The sequence below is a fragment of the Suncus etruscus genome, chromosome 3 (genome assembly GCF_024139225.1).
Source record: "Suncus etruscus isolate mSunEtr1 chromosome 3, mSunEtr1.pri.cur, whole genome shotgun sequence".
Classification (NCBI taxonomy): domain Eukaryota; kingdom Metazoa; phylum Chordata; class Mammalia; order Eulipotyphla; family Soricidae; genus Suncus; species Suncus etruscus.
Window position 1 is genome coordinate 105,391,983 of NC_064850.1, and position 19,778 is coordinate 105,411,760.

The 19,778-nt window shown below is 33.5% G+C and overlaps 1 protein-coding gene across 4 annotated transcripts in view; it reads right to left on the reverse strand.

Moving 5' to 3' along the window:
• The window catches only part of GRIA2 (glutamate ionotropic receptor AMPA type subunit 2), a 128,482-nt gene that overhangs the window by 6,253 nt on the left and 102,451 nt on the right, over window positions 1-19,778 (reverse strand). For all 4 annotated transcript variants that reach the window (XM_049769594.1, XM_049769592.1, XM_049769591.1 and 1 more), the window contains exons 7-12: window positions 19,481-19,648; window positions 19,125-19,229; window positions 18,224-18,334; window positions 16,647-16,853; window positions 15,797-16,167; window positions 9,474-9,672 (exon numbers count right to left, since the gene is read on the reverse strand). In XM_049769594.1, the coding sequence (XP_049625551.1) occupies window positions 9,474-9,672; window positions 15,797-16,167; window positions 16,647-16,853; window positions 18,224-18,334; window positions 19,125-19,229; window positions 19,481-19,648 (1,161 nt within the window). The remainder of the gene's footprint in view (window positions 1-9,473; window positions 9,673-15,796; window positions 16,168-16,646; window positions 16,854-18,223; window positions 18,335-19,124; window positions 19,230-19,480; window positions 19,649-19,778) is intronic.

Consider the following 19,778-nt stretch of genomic DNA (forward strand, 5'->3'; position numbering starts at 1 on the left):
AGTTTCTGGTTTTCTGAAGTTACCATAGATAACATTTCTAATATTCTAAGTAATCCTCAGACTTCTAGATATACTTTGACCCATTTACACTTCAAGTCAGACAAGTAGAGGTAAGTCCTTAAGGCAAGCCCACCAAAGGCTTGCAAGAATGCTGAATGCAGGCAGACTTGAAGGCGTGATATACGCATCTTTGTCCCAACAGATGCTGCTCTCCTTACTGGATTCTGTCTGACATACCCCAGATTCACTGGAACAGTGCAAGCTCTTCAGTTCACATTTCTCCCCAACCTTCTAGCATTTGAAATATACTCTAAGAAGGTAAGATAGCAACCAGTTCCATGGCCATGTTCATCCCTTCAAAGCCAAAGCATTATATGTACACACAGAAATTTCCTTCCACTGTAAACTGAGGGCTGGAGTATTTTTTTCCATTTCTTTCCACACTAAGCAGGAGTGGAGGAAATAATGACAAGTGAGCACATTGCTATTCCTAACCTTCATCTTTGTTCTCAGGTTCATAACCATGTGTTGTGACAGGACTTACATTAAGGGAGAAAACTGCAAAATCAGAATTGTGAGCAATCAGTTCAATTTAATCTTCTTTGTCTTCAGGTAAAAGCTAAGAGCTGGGTATTTTATTTCAATTCCACTGGGGTCTGCTGAGTGTAGAGGCAGGTATAGTGAATGTCATAAATTATCCTCCTTGGCTTGACAAGTCTGTTTGCACACTTGTTTATGTGCAGTATCCTTTAACAAATTCCTGAATTTCTAACAAGAAATAGTGATTTTGAGAATGTATTGTGTTGACATGGTTTCTCCAGAGGGGGCTGAGGCTGTTGGGATCCTTTTCTACCATCTTGCTGGCATCATAACTTGGGCAATTTCTTTGTTTCTTTAAATAAAATTTTAAGGAACACTTGGGGCTTTGAAAATACTTGCTATTGTTTGTTTTTTCCCTGAACACTTCAGTTTTAAACTATTGTAACTTAAAAATAAGCAGTCACTTGTAAAATTACTTTTATATTAAGTTTTCTGCTGAACAGAAAAAAGTCTAGTTAAAGAATTCTACATCAATAATATGTATGATTAGTTTATGGCTTAAATAACATTGAAAAATAGATTTCTCTATAGAGCTTTACGATTCTGCTTAATACCATGGCAACTAGTGTGAAACATCCAATAGATACATGAAGAGATTATTGTTTTCACTTGAAAACACACATAAATGAATGATACACTAGTTCATCTAAAGTGCCTATATGTGTTCATTAATTATCATTTTTGAGATATCTAAAAAGAAATTTTAGAAGATTTTTGTATCAGAAACTAATGCCAAATAATTTTATTTTCCTATTTTTAACCTTTCTACTAGACCAATCATACTGATATTCTAATAGCTGTTTGGGAAGCAGCATGTTCTCTTTGATATTTTCAATAACAAAATACCCCTGTCATTTAATTAGAGTTAATTATCCAGTGGATAATAATAGCCGTCATTTTTCTTTTGTATTTCAAGGATGATGTGGAGGCTGGAAAGACGATGTAGCAGTTATGGTGCATGTCTTACATCCATCAAAAAATAAGTTCAACGTGTTGTACCACATGGGTCCCTGAGCACTGCCCAATACAGCCATAGGTGCCGCTGACACAGTCAGGGTTCTTGGACCCTTGTATTAACAGGATCTATTTTCAGAGAATTACCAGGAGTGATCACACCTCCCCAGCATATTTGGAAGGCACCAAACAAATAACTAAAGTAATAACAGCAAACAAAAACCAAAACAGGACCCAACGTCAGTGTCTAAATGGAAGGACTACTATTTGCTCAGCATAGACATGGAAATGTATGATGAACAAAATCAGGTATTTCCACTTGGAGAAGCTCCTAATTTACATAATCACATCTATTCAATGAAATATACATAACCTTTTCTTTTTCTTTGCCATAGAACTTTGAGAAAAAACTATTTAAGATGATTTCTCATTTACTGGTGATATTTTCATAAGCTTGGAAACTACCAAGTAAAATGAACTCCCCTGCAAGTTAAGAAGGTTTATTCATGGTTTTTAATAGCAAGGTTTTTAAAGTTAAGAGTAACTTTTTTTTTTCTTTTTGGTTTTTGGGTCACACCCGGCGTTGCTCAGGGGTTACTCCTGGCTGTCTGCTCAGAAATAGCTCCTGGCAGGCACGGGGGACCATATGGGACACGGGGATTCGAACCAACCATCTTTGGTCCTGGATCAGCTGCTTGCAAGGCAAACACCACTGTGCTATCTCTCCAGGCCCAAGAGTAACTTTTAAAGAAAACATTGGCGAAAGTATGACCTTTCCTATACTGTTAAAATAGCTTTATTTAACTGAAATTATAGAACACAAGTTTTCTCCAGGATGTTGAGGCAAAATTTGTCCAAAAATTGTTTAAAAATGTAACACTGTCCTCAGATGTTTTGTGGAGTGATGGAAAAACCTGTTAAATGTCATAGAAAGAAAAAAATGTGAACCAGAGAAGTGATTTCTATTTGTCCTAGATCATCTTGAGAAGCTATGCAAATCCATAACTGTTAGCAAGGAAGATTCTTATGCATGAATAATGCTCCTCCAAAATCTAAGGAGAAAAATTTGTAATGGATTAGACTAACCACACCATGACAGAATTCCATTACAGTCCCAGGGTGCTAGTCAGTGCTAATTGGTTCACATTAATCAAGGGCTATTTTGATATTGGATAATTATTTTGATATTAGTAATAAAGTGGTATTTGGCTTATCATATTAGCCCCAAATTATTTAAAAGTTAGACCATGTATACATTATGTATTCATATATAGAAAGCAGAAGCATATACCTAAATATTCAAATATACAAGGCTACAATTACATAGCATAGTAAGACCTGCATCAAAATAAGTAATATATAGGAATGTGACAGGGAAATCATTAATTATGTCATAGATTAAAAAATTAATAAAAATAACCCCTACTAAGTAAGGAAGAAATCAAGCTATATTATTGATCTACAAAAGTAAAGAAGGGAACAAAATGTAACTTTAATAAAAATAACACTTAATTCTGCTCAAAACAGAAGATATTACAATGGCCTGATTACTTTAATTTTAACAGGATTGCAATCAATATTTTATATTTTAAGTCAATAGTTTCATATAAGGAATATGAGGAAGAAAATAGAAAGAGAGAAAGGAATGCATTCAAGAGAGAATACAGCTTTCTCCAGAGGCTCAATAGCTGAGTTAAACATCACAAGCTGAGATATGGGTGGCCTCAATTGATGATTGTGCCTCAATCAATATTTTATACTAAAAATAAAATAGATAGATCTTTTACAAGGAAAGAATTTGAAAAATATGTTCTTCTTAAAAGAGAAATCTAGGGGCTTCAGAGATAGCACAGCGGGTAGGATAGGGAACTTGTCTTGCATGTGGCCAACCAAGTTTGAACCCTGCAATCCCAGATGGTTCCCCTACCATTGTCAGGTATTATTCCTGAGTGAAGTGTCAGAAGTAACCCTTTAGCAAAATTTAATTTGAACCAAAAATAAAACAAGGGGAAATCCAAAGTAGTATATTTATTTGTTATTAGTTTTTATTATATAAGTAAATCATATACATTAACATAAATAGTATAAAAGAAAAATAATTTTAGGCTAATATATGGAACCTTGATCTATCTGCCATTTGTACAAATACAAAGCTTTGTGCAATATCTGTGATGTTAATGACCAACAATATAATTTTATAGAATGTTAGACTATATAATTCTGGGAGAAAAGAATAATTAACTTTCATTATATTAAAATGAAAATGTCTTTTTTATATTATGTCTTCGGGTCATTTCTCCCAATGTCAGCATAATTAAAGTAGAACAATTCTTCATAAGATACACAATGTTCCCTATTCTCTGAGAGAAGAGAATCAGAGAAAATAAACAGAACAATGAGACATATTTATGATAGGCATGAGAAGTACTTCCTATCTGAAAGTTAGAATTGTTCTTCATGGATAGACAGGCAGATGATAGGTTTAAGTATAATGCTATGTCCTTGTCCCAAAAATCTAAATTTCAGTAGAAACATAATGGGCATAAAGACAAACAAAACAATGTAGCCAATTGCTACTCAAAGTCACCCAACTCAACATTTATATTTTTATTTCAGAAGTTATTAAAAGGCAAGGCTCCAAAATAGTGACATATAACGGAAAAGTCTATTTATTACAGACATGATATGGTGACATTATAATTAGAGTTAATTACCAGTTGCAAACTGAATCAGATTTTATCACTCATTCTGAAAAATGGTTTATGAGTTTTATTAAAAAAAACTTAAAAACTAAAAAATAAAGATGTTTGACCTTTACAATCTACTTCTTCTGATAGCTACAATATTTGCTCTAATTTATTTTTCTCCAGAATGTAATAAATATTTAAATTATTTAATTATTTTTATTACTCATTATCAGTAAATATATAGATTTTATGTTTGAAATATTGTTGGTCTACCTAAATCTAAAACTAATGTACTCACTTATTTCATTAAAGCAATAACAACATAAAAAACCTTATGGGCAGATTGTTTACCTGAAGTATAAAAAATACCTTATTTGAAATAGTGCCCAGAATACAAGAGCCACCCACTGAGTGGGAGAAACTACTCACCCAATACCCAAAATATATCCAAAAAATATATATATATAATATATATATATAATATATCCAAAATATGCAAGGCACTGCTGGAACTTTACAAGAAAAAAAAAACATCTAATCCCATCAAAATATGAGGAGAAGAAATGAACAGACATTTTGTCAAAGAAAAATTACAAATGGCCAAAAGGCACATGAGAAAATGCTCCACATCACTAATCATCAGGGAGATGTATATCAAAACAAATATGAGGTACCATCTCATGTCACAAAGATTGGCGCACATCATAAAGAATGAGAACAAGCAGTGCTGGTGGGGATGTGGAGAGAAAGGAACTCTTTTTCACTGCTGATGGGAATGCCATCTAGTCCAACCTGTATGGAAAGCATTATGGAGATTCCTCCAAAAACTGGAAATTGAGCTCCCATATGATCCAGCTATACCACTCCTAGGAACACCAAAATACAATACAAATACCTTTTCTCACATCGATATTCATTGCAGTGCTATTTACAATAGCCAGACCCTGGAAACAACCAAGATTCCCTTCAACAGATGAATGGCTAAAGAAACTGTAGTACATATACACAATGGAATATTATGCAGCCATCGGGAGAGATGAAGTAATGGAATTTTCCTTATTTCTTTTTTTTATTTATTTATTTTTTTCCAACAGAAAAAGCCATTTTAATCACACGTATACATTCATAGGACTTTAAAAAATGTAATATAAAATATAAAAAAAAACAAAACCCCACAACAAAAAAAAAATTGCATTTACTTGTAAACTGCTTAACAGCTGGTGGGTTGGCTGACAGGGCTGCCCAAGAAAAGCAAAAGCAGATATAATGAGGTACATTTTCAATGAATAACCACCACAGATCATGTGAACTGCTCTAGCAGCCCAGTCACCTGTTCCCCAATCTCGCCTCCTTAGAGACAAACCAGGGCAGTCCTCCCATGAATTGAGGGCTCCCGCTATATCGATAAGCACCTCAAAGAACAGACAAAACAAACAAATTTTCCTATACATGGATGTACATGGAATCTATTATGCTGAGTGAAATAAGTCAGAAGGAGAGAGATAGATGCAGAATAGTCTCACTTATCTAGGGGTTTTAAGAAAATTGAAAGACGTTTTTCCAATACTTCTTAGAGACAAATAATAGAGAAGCTGAACCTTCCAGCCTATGACATGAAGCTCACCACAAAGATTAATGAGTGCTGTTAGAGAAATAACTACATTGAGAACTATCCTAAAATTGTGAATGAATGAGGGAAGTAGAAAGCCTGTCTAGAGTGCAGGAGAGGGTGGGTTGGGGAGGAGGGAGATTTGGAACATAGGTGATGGAAATGTTGCACTGGTAAAGGGGGGTGTTCTTTACATGACTGACACCCAACTACAATCATATTTGTAGTCATGGTGTTTAAATAAAGATACAAATTAATTGAAAAAAAGATATGCCTATACCTTTTTACAGTCTCTCCATAAAGAATCCTAAAAAGGAAAAAAAAAACCCACCTTATTTAAACTACACATCAGTACAATCTCAATACAAAACAGATTAAAATAGATAAAAAATGATTTTGAATTTGATGTCTTTTATCTCAATAACAATATACTTTAGACTGTTATTACAAATGAAAAGACTGATAGTTCTGAATTCTAAATTTTGTTTCTTTTTTGTTTTTGTTTTTGTTTTTGGATCACACCTCGTGGTGCTCAGGCATTACTCCTGACTTTATGCTCAGAAATAGCTCCTGGCAGTCACGGTCAACCCTGTAGAACCACCACTCATCCTGGGTCAGCTGCATACAAGGCAAACGCCTTACTGCTGCACTATATCTCCAAACCCTGAATTCTAAATTTTGTTGTAAAACTGGCTAGTTTTATCTTCAAATAGTTTTGTTTTATCTTTTCTACTTGTTAGCTAATTAGAGGACTTTAAAAATGTAGTCAAGGGGCCGGGCAGTGGCGCTGGAGGTAAGGTGCCTGCCTTGCCTGCGCTAGCCTAGGACGGACCGCGGTTCGATCCCCCGGCGTCCCATATGGTCCCCCAAGAAGCCAGGAGCAACTTCTGAGCGCATAGCCAGGAGTAACCCCTGAGCGTCACAGGGTGTGGCCCAAAAACCAAAAAAAAAAAAAAAAGAATAAAAATGTAGTCAATATTATAACTTCTTAAATCAATATATTACAAAGATTACAACAAAAACTCTTACTGTGATAACCTAGTTTTGTATGATAAATTCTTAAATAATAGATAATTTCAGATAGTAAATAATATATCATTTTAAATAGCATAAAATGTAAAGAGTATACCACTAAAGTCTAATTATAGCATATTATAAAATATTTGATAACTATTTAAAATTTAAATATTAGTAATAAATAACAAAGCCACCAGTTATTAAAAACCGATGAAGTGGGTAAAGAAATTGTGGTATATTTAGACACACAAAATTTTGTCTCAGTGGTTTTTCAATTTGAAACATGGCTGAAACTAGAAAACATTATATTAAGCAAAGTTAATAAGAAAAATATATGCAAATGAATTGTCTCATTCATACATAGTTTATCATGAAAACAAGAGTACTAGCATTGTCAAATGTAAACAGAAAGATTCTAAGGGCAAAATTAAGATCACAAAGGTAGAATGTAAAAGGACCCCCTGAACTCTGGTAGTTTGGTGGTGGCTTGGATATTATAAAATTGTACCTCCAAAACTCATTTCATTCTTATGAAACAAGATCAGCTCAAAAACTATTACCAACGGTAAAGTTTCTTTCATCCTCATGTAATAGCTGTTTTGGAGATGAATGAAAGCATAACAGATGGCTAGAGAATAAAGGGTACAAAAAGTGCCTTGAGTTCAGTGGCATCCCACTCCATCTCTAACCATCCTGGTAGACTAGATACTATATTTATAATTCTGCTAGCTTCCATCCAGTCCCAGTCTGTTTGTTTTGTACCCGCCCACCTCCCTATGACTCTATCACTGAGCCGTAATCCTGTAATCCCAGACCTTCACCTTGTACTGAATCCTCCTTACAGAAAATCCTATTGTTCATGAGCTAAATAAAATAGTTTGTTGAACAAGCATGACTGGTGTATATATATGATGTAACCTCCCCTTGTCTTGTGGTGAATTTGATACACTGACCATGAAATCTTGGCGACTAAGACATACATTTTTATGACTGAGTGAGTTAAGGAAGTCTGAAAAAGCTCTTCGATGTAAGTATGCAGTAAGTTGATACTATTATCCAACACTATGAAAACAACTCTCAACAACTGCATATTTATGTGAAAAAGAGTTGTTAGAAACTATTAAAATTATTTTAATAATTATTCATAACATTAAGTAATCTTACATAATAGTTTCTTGCCTATTTTATAGAACACATTTGCTTCCAGAAGGAGGAATTTTAATGAAGTATATAAATAAAATACAAACAAGAGTACAGTTGTATTACCTATCTAGTACAAATGTGCTTAGAATATCTTTAGTTTTTGCCTATGTACTATTAGAACAGCATTGAAGTTGAGCTGGCCGTTGGCAGCTAACTCCACTTCTGCTGATAAATTGTGAAACTTAATCAAAAGCATTGGTCTTGAAATGCCCACTCATATCCAGGTTATTATCTTTATCAACTGTAGTAAATCACACCATTTTTCTATTCAAATAATTTCATTTTGTAGAGTCCAGGTAAAGGTAATTTAAGAAAATCTTCAAATTATAATCTACTTCAGCATTTGTCCAGTAAAGGCCCTGATCTTAATTTACTGTAAATTATTCTGCCTTAAAAAGTTGAGATACATGCAAATGCATTTAATCATAAATTATCAGAAGAATGTATATCTCTTAAAATCTAAATAAATCAGATATTTTTCTTATGGTGTAATAGAATGAGTTATTACACTAATAATAAAGTAAAAATAAATGGTGACATTAAATCTTTGGACATGGGCCAGGAGAGATAGCACAGCGGCGTTTGCCTTGCAAGCAGCCGATCCAGGACCAAAGATGGTTGGTTCGAATCCCGGTGTCCCATATGGTCCCCCGTGCCTGCCAGGAGCTATTTCTGAGCAGACAGCCAGGAGTAACCCCTGAGCACCGCTGGGTGTGGCCCAAAAACCAAAAAAAAAAAAAAAATCTTTGGACATATCCTATCATCAGGCTTTTCTATAAGAGTTTTGTATTTAATTAATATATACAAATATGGTACCCTTTTTAGAAAGTAGAACATAAAATGTTTGTTAGAACTTTTATAAAATTCCTTAATTTTTACTTCTAACTATAATTTTTTCTGACAACATAGTTGTTTGTAATGTGAATCTTTAATTGTAAATTATGAAAGCTAGATGGTGATTATAGTTCTTTAAAATAATGTAAAATGGAGGTAGATACATTGGTGATTGGTGCAGTCTTGAAATTAAGTGCATGAGACAGCATCATTTTAAAAGTATAAACTACAAGACCTCAATGAAAAAAAGTTTTAAAAATTTAAAATAAAATAGTAATAGCTTTTAACCATCAAATTTAATTATATTTTGTATTGTTTTGTTTTCCAAAAGACAATTGATTTTTATCAAGCTAACATTCTTAACCATACTGTACTTTTCTCTTAAGCAGTAAGAAAGTAGAGAGAATAGAGTTAAGGACAGGTATGAAGGGAGAGTAAGGGAAGGCCAGTATCAGATAAAGAGATATACTGAGAGGTACTACAGTAGGGGATGAGAGGAGGAGCAAGAGAAGTTTACAAAAATTGAAAATTAATAACAAACTCATTAATTATAAGGCAATGTTTCTTACCCTGAAAAACTCTTTAGTAGAGCCAGAGTCTAATGTTCCATAAGCAATTTCTGTTTGCTTAGAAAGATCCTCAGCACTTTCGATGGGAGACACCATCCTCTCTACAGTCAGGAAGGCAGCTAAGTTAGCCGTGTAGGAGGAGATTATGATCAGGGTAAAGAACCACCATACTCCTCCAACAATGCGCCCAGAGAGGGATCTAATAACAAGTATGAGATGGATTTGTAAAGTAAAATGAATGAACAAGTTAACAGTACTATACAAATATTGATTTAAAAGGTAATATTCAGTGAAAACATTTCAACATATTTGCTAGTTAATAAATCAGAAAGTTTGTAAGGAGCAAGTAGCTGTAAATGATGACATTCCCAGAGCGAAAGATCAGATAGCTAGGATTCCTTCAGAGTAAAATTCACAAAACAGTTAATTTAGGCCATGGGATTATGTTGACAAGGCAATTTCAAGAAATATCCAGCAAATCATTTATTCAATACACATACAATATTGTAAATACCCAATGGCATTGTAAATAAACAAAAACAAAATAACATGAAATCCCCCCAAACTCAGAACCATGTTGAAAAAGTTAAAAATTTAAATTAAGAAGTGTGCCCTAGATATGTAGCTTTAAAATTGAAATATTCTTCCTAATTAAGTCCATTAAGTTGCATAATTTCAATAGATTTTTGCTTAAAATATAATTATTTAGAAAAGGCATAGGAGAGAATATAGGAAAAAAGAACATTACAAATATGTGACAGAAAATATAATTCTTAATAAATATGAAATGATGTGCTGGGGCTTGAACTGCTATAGTCTTGACAAATTGCCTTTTATTTAATTAAAAATAAAAAAAATTGAGAAAGATTTTAATTCTTGAAACATTCTAAAACAACATTTTCAGAACAAAAGTTCATGGTCACATACTTTAATTTTTTTTAATTCCTTTAAATTTCTTTAAATGATGTAGACATAAATATATGCACAGATATAAAATATATTATTTTTAATACTTTATGTGGCTATAGAAAGCAAAAATTTGAATATTATTTTAATAAAATAATAGATCTTCAATCTTATAATAATTTTATTTGATCTAACAATTAGAAGTTTTAGGATAAAGAGGTAAGAATTTTAAAAAATTAAAGCACAAAAATTAATAATTTATTCCCCAATTTAGACCTGTTTATAGTATACAAATATTTATAGGTACTTTATTAAATTACTGGCAATACTATAAACTAAAGCAATCAAGAGAAAAGGTAAAATAAAAGTAAATATATCTAGGTTAAAGAACATCAATTGCTAAAATAAAGAGGAGATGGAGAGTGAGAGAAAAAAACAAAAAGAATATAATTAAAATCATTTATCATGATCTGTAAGAAATGTAAAACATTAAATAAATGTATGATAAAAATTAAATGCCTCTTACTGATAATCGGAAAATGATGTCAAATGGATTTTAAGTGTGGAAAAACATGTAAACAAATCTACTTTTAAAATTTCCATCATTTCTTCAAATCAACAAAAGCATAATTATTTAATGTACACTGTTTTAATGAAGGTTTTTAGTACCTGATAATGTGAATTCCTCATAACAAAAACTGATCATACAGTAACTGCTTTTGACATTTTATATATGGCAATATGTTTGTGAATATTTTTATAGGTCATTATTTTCCAGTTGTAAATTAAACTCTTTAAGCTAGTAATTCCTCTATCAAAGTGATTAAAACAGACCTAATGATATTTAAGGTGCTAATTTATATAAATTATATAATCCATGAAAAATAACTGGACATTGGATAGATATATCCATCATTGAAATTAAAATATTCCTGAGCAATGTATTATTTGTGTTTGTAAAACATCACTGAGAGTGCCTAGGACATTTTATACAAAAGGATTAATTTGGTTTTGCATTATAGTGATAGACAAAAAGGTTTTGCTAAACGAAATGTTCAAGTCTACACATGTGCATCTACACATGTGATTGTTTTCATCTTTACTAAATAACTGAGACTAAATATAGTTCTGATTTATTATTTTAGATAATTTATTTAAATTTTTTAATTATTTTTCATAATTTCTTTTGTTTTATTTTTCTCAATAAGTTAAAACATTCTGACTACAGGGACCTAGAAATAGAACTGCAGCTAAGGTATTTGCCTTGTACACAACTAACTCAAGTTCAATTCCTGGCACCCCTTATGGTCTGCAGAGCCTTGCCAGGAGTGATTTCTGAGTGTCGATCCAGAAATAAGCCCAGAGTACTGAGGAATATGGCCCTAAAACCAAAATTTGATTTTTTTAAATTATAAATAAATAAAACTAAACTTAACTATAAGTAAGTCCTCATTTGGCTCAACAAGTCATCTAAATTGACATTTAAATATACTCTACTAATACATTCTTATAGTTCTATATTAATCTATATGAATATTATTCAAATATCTTATTTAAAACATATCTCCAAAGTGTTTATACATTTTATAAATTAATTTATTTAATTAGTTGTTTGTTTACACACTTCGTTAGTCTACTCTACTTTTCTAAACTGAAGTAATCATTATCCTGATTGCTAGTTCTGGCTTTGGTAGGAAGACCTTTGGCCTCCGCTTACCACAAGTCCTCAGTGACATCACATATTTGAGTCAAAGCTTTTAACTCACAGACCAGTTTCCTGAGACTTACCAGTGCACCAGCCCCCATCTGGCTACGAGACATCATTTGGGGCCATTATTCCCCTCTACAAAAATTTCAAATTAATAATATGAAAAATACAAGACCTAATATCTATTTATTGTGCTAGGAAATAATTTATTTTATCCTTTTCCTCTAGATCCTCTTCAATTTCTTTCTGAAGTGTTTTGAACTCCCCTGCTGACTCATGCTGCGCGTACTCCTCACCAACCCTTCTAACGTGGACTGTTACTTGAAACGGGACTTAGCCATAAAAGTATCCCCAATGTAAGAACCCTTCCCAAGACCTCCCTGCAGCAAATCTTTTGCCATTCTCAAGAGGGACAGGTTGTATGATGAAAAGGCGCCCGGGAACCCACATACCATAAGAAAATCTCAAAGACAATGGGGAAACCTATACTTCCATCATAAGTATAAGACCTGGGGCGGGGCAGTGGCGCTAAAGGTAAGGTGCCTGCCTTGCCTTGGACTGACCGCGGTTCGATCCCCCGGTGTCCCATATGGTCCCCCAAGCCAGGAGCAACTTCTGAGCACATAGCCAGGAGTAACCCCTGAGCGTTACCGGGTGTGGCCCAAAAACCAAAAAAAAAAAAAAAAATAAACAAGACCTGTATTACACCATCTCTTTACCTGATTTTCCCCAAATGTAAGGTAGTCTCTTGCATCACTCTGTCCTTTAATCACTTTTTATTTCATTTTTTAAATATTTTTCTTTCTTTCTATATATATATTTATATATATTATATATATTTTATATATATATTATATATATTTTTATATATTATATATATTTCTATTTTTATCTTTTTTGGGTGTGTGACCTATTTCTGTTTTCTTCTCTTTCCACCCTCAAATGCACCGGCAATATAATGTAGCACCATTTCTCCCTGCAAAGGCACACTAAAAAAAGGGGAAATCTTACGTATAAAAATGAGCTCTTACCTGCTAGAGATAAGAACTCATACTTCTTTACAATACAGGGGCATCTCCCACCTTGAAAATATGTCACGTTGACCCAACTTAGACCCCAGGTGATTAGACACCAACCATCCAGCCTTGAACACTGGATCCTAGACATCGAAATGACACAGCTTTTCACAACAGCTACAGGAAACAAATCCCATCCGGGATATCATTAATACTGCTCGGACATCAACAAGTGCCAGCTCTAAGATGATATCTTGACAACGAGGAAACTGGGAACAACTTGACCTAAGAGCAGGTTATCCTACCTCACCAGCTACGATGAGACAAAATCAGAAGACTTGTCACCCTTCGATCTGTCCAAATGCCAAGATCACGATTTACAGATGACTGGCTGATAGAACCATGACAGGACTGTATGTATCCTGGGACCAATAAAAAAAGCCCTAGTCTAGGGTTTGAGCTATGACCTGCACAACAACCATGATCTCTAGTTCCAGAGGTCTGTCTGAGACAATTGCAACGGAATGGGTCTTCTGGAAACATAACGAAAGATGCTATCACAGGCCCAGTCCTAGGATCAGCGCAAAGACCAAGACCACCAACCACAGAAAACGGATTAAAAGGACACGGAGGGAACAGAACTTCTAGAACCACAAAGAAAGACTTTATCATAAGTTCCACTCCCTGACCTGTGCAGATACCGAGATCTCTAGATACAGAGGTCTGATTTTAATCACCCAGGATGGAGCAGAAGTCTTCCATTCACCACAAAAGCACCAAGGGGAGAGTAAATGAACCTGAAAGGAGTCTATAGTTAATCCCATGACAATATACTTCAAGGATGGAGAAACCCTATTTTTCTTAGGCCAAGGGAATTCCTTTTTGAATGACCCCAATATTTACTGTGCCTATGCAGGAGGGAAGAAAAAAAAAAGAAGACAAAAAGCACAAATTTTTTTATCTAGTTTTTGCCAATTTATTTGTTTTGGTGTGGTTATTGAAGTTGTTGTCTCTGTTCATATTTATTTTCTTTCTTCTTTTCTTTTCTTCCTTTATGTGCTCTGCCATGTTTTTTATCTCAAGACCATGGCCTTTATATGGTGCTTATCTTTATTGTTAGAGTGTTCACTGATGTTTTATTTGACACTTCTTTTTGTACTGTTGTGGTGTTCCACCCCCTTTTTCCCCTTCTTCTCTCAAAACTAGGATGAGAGCTTCCAGAAGGACTCTGCCCATTTTTGGCGCATTTAATTTTTTCCCCAGTTTATTACTTTTCTCTTCTTCAAACAAAACCACATAACTTGAACTATCTAGTCCCACCTCCCAACTAGAGCGGGAAATAAGGGAGGTACCAAGACCAAACTGGTGTAGGAAAACTAAGTAGTCAGCTAGGCACAGAAGGGACCACTTATTCTGGCAGCCCGGGGGGGGGGGGTGAGGGAGGAGGATATGGGGTAGGACAGGAACGGAGGTGGAGGGAGCACAATTTAGGTAATGGGAATTCCTCTGATTTTATGTTAATATGTACCTAAAATATTATTGTCATGATATGTAGGCCACTATGATTAAAGTAAAAAATATATTTAAAAAAAAGAAAATGTAGCAAAAAAGAATAGTCAAAAATATTTTCACTGGCAAATACTCATTCCATCATAGTGTTTACTTTAAAAACCTATTTGAAGTCCAGCATAAGGATCAGGAATACCTCAGTTATTTGAAATGAGTTTAAAATAAAAAGGGGAGGGAATATGCTTAATACATACATGTCTTTGAGAAAAAATAAAATACAATAAAAGGAGACAGTTTCAGTTAAAAGAAATTGTACAATATTAATAATATCTAATCTTTGAATGTATAGTAATAATGTCTGCAATATGTTTTAACACAGTGTTCTAACCAATTGAGCTAACCATCTTAAAAAAAAGGTATGTTTTAATTTATATGAAATCCAAACATGGCTTTCATTAATATGTAGGCATGTCTGTAACATGAACAATGGTAATCTGTTTTATAATATAGTCAATATTATTAGTTATTCTGACTAAGGAACTGAAACATGAGAATAGAGATATGTGAATTTATCATATGATATGTACTATATGCTATATGGCATATACTTTTTTGAATCAACTATCATTATTATACAAAAATTTATTACTTGATACATAGAAAGAAAGCCATCATATAGTCCTATTAACTCAGCAGCAGACCCTAAATACTGTTTTTTTGACCATTTCTCCCATAACATTTTCATAAGATAACGATAAGAAAATAAAATAGATGGGATGTATGACAAAGAATGTCTATAAGCAAGTTGTTGTTTTATAGTTAATAATAAATGTTGCCCATTTTCCCATATACAGGTCTGTGGATTACTCACAGATGACTGTAAAATGAGAACATGCAGCAAAAACACGGTACCCCTCCAAGAAGGCATGAATGTTAGGAACCTTATGCATTTTATAGCCTCTTCATGGTGTGTACAATTTCACCAGGCAAATATATGATCAACATTCGAAGAACATTGCTCAAATATTTCAGTCTTATGCTGACTATAAGGATCCATCCCAAAGCATCTTAAATTGCTTGGACAGGAGGTCAGCAGCTGGCAAACTGGTCAGTGAATTCATAAACACCATGAATACCTACTGGAGACCTAAAATGCACAAAGCGGAAGCAGACGAGTAACCAACCTTGGCGAAATATCGCATCCTTGCTGCATAAAGGCACCCAAGGAAAACCAGAGACTATTAAAAATCCCAAATTCATTAGTTGATTCACTAGTTTGTGTTTCTCTTCCATCTTCAAACTCCTCAGTGTGCCACTCGTAGGGGCTAAATCTGCTGACCAGGAATAAAACTACACTGACCCCAATGTAGGCAAAAACAATGCACATCCAGATCTCGTAGGCTAAAGGATCAAGAAAGGAAAACACTCCTGGTTTGGACTTCTGAGGCTTCTTAATCATGATAGATATTCCGAGGCTCATAAAGGGCTTTGAGAAGTCAATCACTTCTTCTCTCACAAGGGTAATAGTTAATGGAGCAATTGCAATATCTGCTTTCTGTAAATTAAACAAAACAAAGTGAGTTCTTGGAGTTAATGGTCAGAAAAGTAGGATGGTGACATCATCAGCTCAAATGGAAAAAGAAGAAAATAAGGAAAATCGCAAAAATTACTTCCCTGGTAGACTAAATTCTAATAAAGCATTAACTAAAATTAATTTTCCTCCAGATACCTCCTTTTAACAAATACATGATGATTTTATATGGTTTGATCATGATATACTACAATTATACCTCTAGATTTCCTTTACTCTTTTTATATAACTATCATGTCCATTTTGTGTAAATAAATTACTGTCTCATTGTATCTGCATATTTGCTCAGACTTTATTCTTAATCTTCAAATGTTAAGAAGAACATAACTTTTAAAAGTAAAATAGTAAACTAACAGGTATAAATAAAAATACTTTGCAGGAAGGAATGATATCTTTAAACAAAAGTTTTTATGGACTTTTCCTAGGAACATAAATATACTTACCCCATATACAAGTTCTCCAACCATCCCATTCCAAATTTTCGTGTCTGCATCCCTGGCCCCATACTTGCCATCCCCAACAATTGTCAATTTGTACTTGAATCCACAATGTTTGGCGATTTCTGCAGCCAAGTCAACACAATAACCTTCATAGCGTTCATTGCCTTCAAGCAATTCGTGATTTTTCTTCATCATTACATATGGTGATTCCTGTACCAAAAAAAATAGTGTAGTAAGTTGACTAAAATGCTCTATTATATAATTTCACTGATATAGTATACTGGTTTAATAATTAACTGTTAGAGACAGTAAGAAAATAATGTACATATTAGGAGAAATTAGGTGTGACAGTTCTGATAATATATTACTAAGTATATACCATTATATTTCAGGAGCACAGCTTCTACCTAGCTAGATAAAGGTACAAGAGAAATTAAAAATTATAAAGTGTTTGAATGTTCCTTTATCACATCTGTAATTCCTAAAACTTAAGGAGGAAAATGTTGTTAAATTTTATTAATGTCAGGATTCACCATCCTCTTATTTTAGGTTAAAACTACATAACCCCAAAAAGTAGTATTCACCCCAAATCCTATATACATTGTTGTATCCAAAACAAGTTTCCTGTGAAAATCAGGGTGATGGCCAGTGACACACAGTGAATCATTGCCATTGTGCTGTACTGATTCTACCCTTTCAGACTTCAGGTCCCATTAATCTGAGATATAGTATCACAGAATGATACTACAAAGATAACCAGAGAAAGCTGTCCTGTGAACATAAAAAGAAGAAGCATGAAAAAATAATTTAACACAGCCCAAATTTCTCCAAGGATTTCTGGTATTAAAATGATATTTCTTAAATATATGACTAAAGATTTATCCTGAAGCATCTAACTTCCACTAGCTAAATATAATTCCAAATATTTTTAGATGCTTTTAACATCTGAATTTCTTAATCTACATTCTTATACTTGCTTCTTCATTGAATTACAGTATTGAATACTATGGACTTATTCACTACTTTAACAAAACAAAATTGTTTTGTCATGTTAGTGAACCAAATTTCCTTCATTTCATTTTACAAAAAACTTGTCTTATGATCCATATCTTACTTAGGTTTCTCCAAATGTAGTTGTTCAAAACCTAGTTTCAATTTGCCTTATTCAGTCAGTACATAATTTTCCAGAACTAACTAAATGCCAACCATCAGTGAAAAGTAAGAGGGAAGTAAGAACATTCTTGTTCAGTTCACTTTGACTGTCAATAGAAGTTGACATAATGTCTAGAGGAATGGAAAGATATTATGACAAGTATTCTTCAAAACTGTCTTCAATTGTTTACCTGTTTTGTTTTAATCTTTAATCTTGAAGAGAATCGGGGGTATAATCAATGCTTTAATTCAGCTAGTCTTTGTGCATTTCTTTTGAGAGAGAAAATATTTAGGAATGAAAACATTACAAAATTACCACTATCGGCAGTATACATAAGTTACTGTCCTAAAAAATGAATAATAGCTCTGATGCTCAAATTTATTTCAAAATAAATGTAAGGAAAATAGACACACATGCAGCAAATTACCAAAATTGTAGTGACAACAACAGTCTTATTCTCAAGACCAGAGGTATCATTTCCAGAAGGGAGTTCAGTCAGGGTAACAACCATTTTGTCCATTTCACTCCAGTACCCGATCTAAAAATGTTTATAAAAAAGAGATATGTGGGTAAATTGTCTTTGTAATAGGAAAACATTTTATTATCTTGAAACTCACATCTAAATCTGAAATTGTACCTACATTAAGTGTACTTTCTTTAAATAGAGATATGTTTTTTGTATCTACATATCTAATAGAAAGAAACTATAAAAATGACAAAATCATTTCTTAAAAATGACCTGTCTCTTTAGCTCCATTTTTTCCTTTATATATATATTTGGTGTTTGGACCAAACCAGGCAGTACTCCGAATTCTCACTTGGCAATTCTCTGGGGACCATATGTGATGCCAGGGATTGGATATGTGCAAGGCAAGCACCATATCCCTTTTATTATCTCCCAGTCCACATGTTCACTTTAAATAGTCCCAGAGAACAATTTGGGCATCAGACAAATAGAAAAAATAGAATATTTGCATACAAATAAAATAAGACCCAAGAAATGACATTTTGGTCATAGCAGTTAAAAGTTTTCTCTATTCAAACTTAAAATTTCAGAGATATTATTTTTTTTCTTGAATCTTCTTTTCTACTTTAATCTAAAAATCAGCCCCTTATAATTCTTTAATAATTTTGTCACTAAAATTATAATTGAGTGTTATTAGAAATAAGTATATTTAATTTGGAAAGATCCAAGTACTCATATCTGGCTTCTGAAAATAGTTAAAATCTACACATCTGAGAATCTTCGAATCTAGGATTTAGAGGGTATTTTACCTATCTCCTTGCACAGAGAAAAACACCTTTCAATCAAATCAGTAAAGATTTACCTTCCTTGGTCCATTAGTTTTGAGTTCCATAATGTTAATAGTATAGTTGATTCTTTTTCCATTTTGGTCAAACTTGATGTTTCCTGAGAGACCTTCAACCTGAACCTAATGAATAGAAGGGGAGGGGGGCAATTATCAATTCATCTCTGCATAAATGCAAATAGTATGTTATTCTCACTAAAGAACAAGTCAAGAAACCATGATAAAGGGGGTTTATTTTTATTAGTAAGCATATCTTGTGTAGTTATACAATAAAATGTATTTATATAAAATGCAGGGAATAAAACAAGGGTCATTAATTTGGTAGAAACAATGGACAGTGTTAATTGGCACTACCATCTTTTTGAGGAGCTGACCTGTTTGAGGGCCCTTTCAATTTCTACTCCTTGACCCCAGGGCACTGCGGGGTTTGCCAAACAGTCTCCAGCATTCCCCCTTCGAGAGATTTCAATCCTCTGTTTCCTAAGGTTGCGGAACGCTTCAGTCATCACTTGGACAGCATCATAAGTCAGAGCAGAAGTATACTGAAAAGAAGCACAAAGATTTTATTAAAATGGCAGAAAATCCAGAATATCATTGCCACTGCCAATCAAGACTGCAGTTGTTCCAGTATCCAATAATAAAATCCCAGAATCTAGACAATTTTTCTGCCTT